The 9,038-nt window shown below is 34.1% G+C and overlaps 1 protein-coding gene across 1 annotated transcript in view; it reads left to right on the top strand.

Annotated features, from left to right (window-relative positions):
• The window catches only part of LOC106473695 (multidrug resistance-associated protein 1-like), a gene marked incomplete at its 5' end in the record, with an annotated part of 47,528 nt that overhangs the window by 9,186 nt on the left and 29,304 nt on the right, over nucleotides 1–9,038 (top strand). The window contains 2 exons of the mRNA XM_022402097.1: nucleotides 2,859–2,998; nucleotides 8,490–8,655. Coding sequence (XP_022257805.1) covers nucleotides 2,859–2,998; nucleotides 8,490–8,655 — 306 coding nt within the window. The remainder of the gene's footprint in view (nucleotides 1–2,858; nucleotides 2,999–8,489; nucleotides 8,656–9,038) is intronic.

Genomic DNA, 9,038 nt, shown 5'->3' with positions numbered 1-9,038 from the left:
AAAAAACTTTTGATATTCTTTTAGGAGGTTCTAGAGATTATGAAAATGAAAACTATAACATGAAGAAAAGTATTTTTATATTTAAAATGAAAATCACTATGCACTCGATTTGTTAATAGTTTTGAAATGTGAAGAACTACAATGAAAAATAACATATTTTTATAAAAAATACCTAATCATAAAACCATGATTATTTGTGTACAAGATACTTATGATCGTTAATGAAATCTTACAGTTTTTGAGAGGATACATTAAGAAATCTCAGAGTTACTGCAAGTATTGTTGTACAAGTGAAATTCGTGACTCAGTTTCTGCAAATTGCATGAGCCTGCTGCGAAAGGGTTATCATGGTGATAACTAGAGATGCACGGGTGGTAAAATTTGGCCAAATACCGGGTCCGGGTACCCGATCTTTAAGCTTGAGCTGGGGCTGGGTGTTTAAGCAGGACCGAGTCCTCTCCTTGCCCCCCAAAAAATACGCAAAAGTTAGAAACAAAAATAAAATTAACATTTATTACATTTAACCGAATAATCACCAACAGAACATTCAAGTTTTACTTTCAACTTTCAATGCCCAGCCCCAACTTCTCAAACCCTAACCACTATTGTTCTCATAACTCCCACTTTCCCCAGAAATCAACTTCTGAAGTCATGTCTGTTATTAACCCTTATTGTTCTCTGAATCCTTGTCTTTCAGTGGGCAGTCAGTCTTTATTGCTCAGAACATGTTTTTATTAACTAAACCAATTATTGACTGTACCTTTCAGTACCGCATTAGTTGCCACAAAGATTAGGGCTTAGATGCGTAACTTCGACACTTTGCCAGTGCTGAGTATTACTGGGTAGCCCAATACCCAGCCAGGGCTGAATATCTGGCCAGGTACCTGTGCATTCCCAGTGATAACACTTCTTGTGGTGAATCTGACAAGTTGTCTCTATTCTGTTTCTTCTGGCAACAGCATCCATGGTGACAGTCACTCTTGTTTCATGCCAGCATCATCTTTGTAGATAGTTCCAGCTGCTTTATGTTGAGATTTCTGCTGGTGCTTGTTGGTGACAGACTTGCACTCACTCACAATGTGCCCCATTTTATAATAAGCTTGGAATCTCTTTTCCCTTTAGTCTGTTAACCTCTTGTCACCTTTGTTGGCATCCTGCATCTGGTCAGCCACCCCTGGTTTCAACTTTAACTGGTTATTCTTGAACTTGCTAGTTATGCTCCCTCCATGGGCTTCTATTTACTGTTCTGCCAGCTTGATCATCTCTTGGTGTTCTCTCTTTAAGGAACAGTGACATGTCAGTGGAGCATGTGATCATGAACTGTTCATGTATTAGTGGATCTGCCAGTCCTTCAAAACTATCTTTACACTTGGCCATGTCAGTCCATCTTATGAAGAATCTCTGTAGATGTGGCACAAACTGAAATACAGTTTCTCCAATGTCAGGTTTGATTTCTCCGAACTTCCAGCAAAAACATTCTTTGGTAGGTCCATAGCATTTCAGCAAGGCCACTTTCTAACTTGTCATAGTCCATGACATCTTCTAATGTCATGTCCCATACACTTCTAGGCCTTTTCCTGTAAGAAGGGGGCTGAGACAGACTGCCCAGTCACCTTTGTTCCAGTTCTGACTTTAGGCAAATCTTTTGTACCTCTCAAGGAAAGCATCCATGTCGTCTTCTGTTTATCAGATTTAGGCAGCTTGGGTCAGCTGGCCCTGAGCTCATTATCATTCTTGGGTCCTCCATCTTTCTGTTGGGTGAGCTTGGTAGTATCAATATGTTACTTTTTCTCTCCTCCTTATTCTTCTTTCTCAATTTGTATTTCATGCTCACATTCTTCTTTCAGTCTCTCTTCCTCTCTTCTCTGCCTTTCTCTTTTCCCTCTCTTTTACTGCCATTTACCATTGTAAGTCCTGGCTGGCTTGCCACTGTCAGGTTTTGTGAAGCTGGGTTGTTTACAGCAGGTGTCTGTGATTTGTTGGCAATAAGTTTCAACTATAAAACAACAACAGCACAATCTACTTGTTTTAAAACAATATATTAAAATAAATTAGAAACTATCGGTTGTGTATATCTAACAGTTATCTCACAAATGTATTCTAATCTTTTTAAGTAAGAATGTAAAAACTATATTTTATTACCTATGCTCATTATTAGGTTGATATTTATTTTCATTTTTGATCTAAGTAGTCACAGCTTTCTCTAACTGAAAGCTATTAGTTAATGAACTTAGAAGCTGTAGTACATGAAAGACCCCTACTTTATCATTTGTGTCAGAGTAAAGATTGTTGTATATATTCAGTCACTTGGGTTTTCTTGTAAGATGTTTTAAAATTATCATCTGCATAAATGTGGTGTTTATTTCTAAGGTACATTGTATTTATGAGCAAATTATTATGGTTTAGAAGACCGTACGTTGTTTTACAGTGCTTTAGGCACTATCCTTTTTGACTATGGCACTAATCGCCAATCTATGGGCCACAGGTTCAAATCTCATAGTTTAACATACTTACCCTTTCAACCATGGGGTGTTATAAAGTGATGGTCAATCCCACTATTCATTAGTAAAGAGTAGCCCAAGAGTTGGCAGTGGATGGTATTGACTTGCTGCCTTTCCTCTAGTCTATCCCTAGTAGATTAGGGATAGTTAGCACAGATATCCCTTGAGTAGTTTTTGCTCAAAATTCAACAAACAAACCAACAAAACAAACTTTTTTTTAAAGTGTTATGCCACTTGTTCTTAATACGTTTTAGTCAAAACTTTAACCAGTCTCTTTTTGTGTCTGTCCTTTTTTGCATTTTCAGATTATAACCACATTTTTATTTAACTTGTTAAAATGCTTTATTTTATTTCTAGCTTTTGTCCAAATACTGGTTAAGTGTTTGGGTTGATGATCAACCTCTACCTGATGGATCCCAGGACATTGACTTGCGTAACTGGAGGCTAACTGTCTATGGGTTGCTAGGACTAACACAAAGTTGGTTGCTTATATCTTGGTGATTTGCTACATGATATTTAACATTATGATTCCCTGAACTAAACGATCTTTGTTAACAGTTGAGGGAGATAATGTTTATCCACTGACTTGGATTTTAGTTAAAGATCTTAGGCCAGATTTAATGTTCTTTTTTATTTTATTGCCCATTGAATATCCCTGATATCCTTCTCATGTGGCTTATTTATGGGAATATCTAAGTAAATTTATAACTATAATGTGAAAAGGCACTACAGTTTTTGTTAGACTCAAGCTAAAACAAATGTTTCCAAAGAGTGAACTTTATGATAAAAATATCTGACTTTTGAGACCAAAGTTTTTGCAAGTATGAAACTAAAAAATTAAGTTTGTTGTTCACTACAAAGCAGGTAATTCTTTAAGTTATTAATTAATTATATTATATTTATATATATATATATATTTATATGGTCACAGGACCTTAACTTATTTTCAGGAACTCAATTTATGCTGTAAAACTACACTAGAAGTTTTATATATACTAATACTTTATTGCAAAACTGTGATAAAGTTTGAGGGCAGGCCTGGTTATGAGAAGGAAATAATATCTTAGTTGACTTTAAGTGTCCTATCAACTGCTGGTGGGTTAAACCCTTTATTTCAGTTGGTAAGAGCACTCACATGATTTAGGTTCAATACCACAAGCCGAGGAGAAATATATGTATATATATATAGATTAAGAACTAGGATTACCAAAGTATCACTTGACTAAAAATCTATAACTGTTAGTTAACGAGTACCACATTTAGTAGACAAGTAAAATCAATTTGTTTATTACATTTTAGTATTGGGTATTTAACACCCTATCTATGAGTTTATCAGACCAACTTTGGGGGATTGGATGGACTAACAAAGGGGTGTCATGGTTTCCAGTATTCAAGCTAGAACCCAAAACAAATGTACCCTGATAAAAGGCTTGACCTGTTAATCTACAAGTAAAATACACTGTACAATTAAAAGAATCCACCTTTCTGTAGTGTTTGGCCACAAAGATGCAGAGTTTAGGGGGTTGGCCAGACTGTTTTCCTCCAGCACAAAATAATAGAAGTGTTCTTATTTAGGTAGGTAACATAGCCACTGTACAGTGGGAAGTAAGTGTTATTGAGTCTTCCTTGACCATCTCTATTGACAGACTTTGGAAAAACCACAGAGAAAATGGCTTTACACAGATGAGGAATCAGGTCTTACATTGTACAAGATATGTAGCCACTGGCATGTGTTGTGTTGATAATTGGATGGGGATATGGGTTTAGTACTTCATAGACTGGAAAACTGTGTGAATTCAGCCATGCTGTTGGGAATTCAAATATCAAATGAATCCAAATCTCTTTTTGGAATTAAGAAATAAAAGTACGTGAAAGCTTTATTGTTTACATATCACCCTGACTTAGCTTTAATAAATTAATACATTCAAATGTTGGCTTGTTCCTGCATATACAGAATATTGGGTATTATATTATTTTGAAAATGCAGATCAAGTCAGATGACAAATACATCCACTATAAAGTCACAGTGGAACGGCATTTATTAGAATTACATTTTGACATTGTTTGGAATTTTGTAGTAAGAGTATGTAATAGCCCTTTCCACCACAAATGTTTGTATACTCAGGCCATAAAGATGTGCCTGGCATAGCCTGATGGTTAGGGTGTTTGACTACCAGTCTGCAGGTTGTAGGATCAAAACCTGTTGCCAAACAGACTCGCCCTTTCAACCATGGGGGCGTTGGAAGTAGGTGGTGTTAACTAGCTGCCTTTCCTCAAGTTTATCATTTCAAATTCAGGGATGGTTAGCACAGATAGCCTTGCATAAAATTCAACAAACAAACTATCATATAGACATGTTCAAATCGTGGATTTTGAGTTTCTCAAGATAGGGATATCCTTGTACTTAATGGCACTGGAAAACTAAGGAATGTGGATAAACTTGGAGCACCAAGACCATCCAAAAAGAGACCTACAACAAGTCATACCCTAGCCACAGTAAGTAAAGTGCAGAATTTTGAAACAGTTGAGAATTCATAAACACAAAGATCAATGGCAAAATCTGTTGACACGTTTGAAAAAATGACACATGTCAACTGGACAGAAGCTGCTTCCACAACATATTTGTTCATCCACTGCATACCTTAAGCAGCTGGAGAATGAAATAGATATTCATTCATACTGTTACATATGAAGACATACTGGTCGAGTCACTGGATGCATAACCTGTGGATTTCTATGCATTCAGACTGTTGAAATGGGTACTGAGAAACCTTCAACCCATAAGGTTAGATGAAATATGGAAATTCAGCAGGGAGGAGATTTGTGCTTTGGACATGACTGACTCTTTTGCAATGGAAACTACACTGTAGGGTTATTATAAAAATGCACGGTTGTAACAACATGGACTGCAATGACATGGTGAAGTTTGAGAATCATTTTAATATAATGTACTCGTCATGTCTTACATATGCATACATACTTTACTTTGCATTACACTGATCACTATGGGAGACGTAAAGAAAATCTAAGTAAAATAGTTAGAAATCTTCAAGCGTATATTCAGTATTCTGGATACATTTAACTCATAATAAGATGTACACATCCAGCTATTAATAAATTGTAACTATTAGATATATACTACTTACACTACATTTACAACATCTAAAACATCTGTATAACAGAATTTTTTAAGAGCATTAATCCAATTATAACTTTAGTTTCAACATTAGGAGTATTTAAAGTGCTTCAGTGCTAATGACATTTGTCTCTGAAAGATTTAATGGACATTTTCTGTATTTGTGTTTATAAATGTTTATGTAAACATAGATATCCCTACAAACAATTTGAAGGAAGACATTTAACATGGACGTAATTTAACTAATTAAAGGCACAGCTTCTAGTAAGTAAAGTAATATGACTGACCTGTAATCAGAACAGATTATGTTGATTTAATAGTATCATGATTAATAACAGTAAAATTGGTTTCTGAATATAGTTTAACTAACAGTACTCATGTTGTTGGTTAAAAATAAAAATGTTTCAGTCACATCAAACATGGTGAGAGCCAAAATAACTAGTCAGGAAATGTTTGTATCTCATAGGTTTTCTTCTAACCCAATTAGGTGAAACTATATTGAATGATGTATGGAACTGAGCTTAACTGAAATATTATTAAATCATTTTTTAGCACTCTTCTTTCTTCTTTCAAAAACGACACTGTTCACGGGTGCTGTTCGTGCAAGTCGAGTGCTCCATCATAGCATGCTTCAATCTGTGATGCGGGCTCCCATGTGTTTCTTTGACACTACTCCTATGGGTAGGACTTTAAACAGGTACTGTGTCAGACAGCAAAGGAAAAATTTGACATTTTAGTTATGTCCAGGTGGTTTAGATGTGTCATTTTCATTTGTAAGATATGTTAGTTTAAGTAACAACTTAATACATAATTCTGGTTGTTTCAAGATTAATGATGTGTTTGCCGATGGTTGACTTACTTTTTATTTTGTGTTTGCAGGAAAAAGTTTTGTGGTCTTTAATACTACTTTTTGTAAAAATAAAACATAAAGTAAAAAATACTGTGTTTAAGCCAGTGTTGTAGTCGAGACCTCAGTGGCCAAAACCGAGACCTTCTAATAAATTACACAATGAAAAATAAAGCAAGAATAATAAAAATCACATGCGTGAAACAAACTTTATTAACATCTTAACCGCAAATCTTTAACACATTAACTTCATAGTCTTAACGTTTTAACGTCTCCTCCTTAACAAAAAAAGAAATGAATGATTATAAAAAGGTCAGCAAATAAATCGAAAGAAAAAGGAAACTTTTTTTCAAAAGTTTATGGTGTCAGTGAATTCTTTATGATCTTTGTAAACTGAACAGGATCACAGAAGATCTACTAGACATGTTGAATGTAAGGGATAATCGCTAACGTTTAACATAAATATGTGCACCAGATGAAGTTAATACAAACTTGTAGTAAGCCTATATGTAATGCAATATATAGTTGCAATTATTTTTGAATAGTGCATGTTATAACTGGGTAGGTCTAAATACTGGTAAAACTTTTAAATTTAGCCGGTCTCGTTTTTGAGACCTTTAATACATCGAGACTCAAATGGTCTGAGACTGTGAGACCTTCTAAAGGGTGGTCTCGAGACCTACAACACTGGTTTAAACTATAAGCATTATCTTTGATGATAGAAAAGTATAACTTTATCTTGGCCTGACACGTGTGTACCAAGTTTTTCACAGATAGGACAATTCATCTACAAGCTGTGAAAATTTAATATTTAGAATTTAATTTACATCTAGTGTTTTTGTTAATCTCTTGTTGTTTTAGGTACATAAACATAGACATCTGTTATATGTTCTCTGAACTATTTTGTAGGTTATGATCATTTGGTTGAGGTGTATTTGTTAAAATTTCTATAATGACACAAATGATAATTTTTTTTGTATGTTTCCAACTGTTTGTAGTTATACGTATTTTTTCGAAGTATGTGCATATAGATACTTACCTGTCACAGAATATTAAAACAAGGTACTGTAACATAGACTTTATGCCTAAGTGTAATGTTACTATACTATTTAGCTAATAGCTGTCTTCTACAAGTTTCATAGGTTTATTTTTGTTTCAAGATTGGACTGGCTGATCAAATTTCACGTGTTTCACTTTGGCTCTACTTTGTATCTTATCACCCAGCTTGTTCTCTGTTTGCTGATCATGTTCTATCTTTTTAAGAAATTTATCTGTTGTGAAAATTATTGCCCCACCCACAAAAAAAAAGATGAGTATTCTCACAGTGGTTTGTGGCAAACCAGTGATATCTTTGGAGACAGATGTGTTTCTACTTTACAGCTGCAGAAACGTTTAGAAAGGATGAAGACGTTTAGAAGACTATAGAGGTTTTAGATGTGGACGTGATAGAGAATAAGAAAGATAAGCTGCACTGATGGACAAATGAGGAAGTGGTGGAGTTGATTAGAAGAAAAAGGCATTTCCCTGAAACAATTAGGAAAAGACAGAACAACTGGACTGGACATGTTATAGAGAAGAAAGTTTACTATAGTTTATAATAAAGGGAAGGATAGTTGGAAAAAACTTGGAGAAAGGCATTGTCGGATGACCTAAAGGAAACAAAAAGCTTATAATGAAAAATATAAAAGAGAAAGTTCAATTCTGTATAGTGTAAAGATTTAGCTGAGCCACGGACCTGCTACATAATCTCAGAAAATATATCATGATGAGGATGTTATTATCTGTTACTTCTAGTTATCTGAAAAAATACCTGAAGTACAGAAAATATGAGATTTTAAAAATTGTTTGGTAGTTAATGTCTCGTTTCTTCTCTTTATTCAGATTCCAAGATACCATATCATGTACTTTGATCCTGAGGCCTGGTATATTTAACTTGACCAGTTAGTTATGTTCTTCTAATATAGCTTATCATATCTGCATTTATCTTAACACTCTTTTGGTACAGGTTTGGAAAGGATATTGACGTAGTTGATATAGAGATTCCTTTAAATTTTGATGAATGGATTGCTTGTCTTTTACAAGTTTTATCAACTATCATCATTATCTCTGTCACTAACCCAGTCTTCATTGCTGCTACTATACCAATTGGTCTTATCTACCTATTTATTCAGGTGAGCTTTGTATAGTGACTAATTGTTTATATCCATTGGTTTTTAAAAATAATCAAACTTATGTAATTCATTTATTTTCAGAATCTTCAATAATCACATTAATGAGAAAAGTAATGTACTAATAACGTTCTTACTTTCACCTTTTTTTTAGAATTACTTGAAGGTTTATAATGTTAGAATTTTAGTTTTTAATTACCATGGTTGAAATTAAACAGTGATGTTAATCCTATCCTTAATAAGTTTTCTTTTATAGAAAGGTTCTTCATTACATATTTTATAGAAAGGTTCTTCATTACATATTTTGTAGAAAGGTTCTTCATTACATATTTTTGTAGAAAGGTTCTTCATTACATATTTTATAGAAAGGTTCTTCATTACATATT

This window comes from Limulus polyphemus, unplaced genomic scaffold (genome assembly GCF_000517525.1).
Source record: "Limulus polyphemus unplaced genomic scaffold, Limulus_polyphemus-2.1.2 Scaffold6411, whole genome shotgun sequence".
Taxonomy (NCBI): Eukaryota; Metazoa; Arthropoda; class Merostomata; order Xiphosura; family Limulidae; genus Limulus; species Limulus polyphemus.
This window is presented reverse-complemented; position numbering and strand designations above follow the sequence as displayed.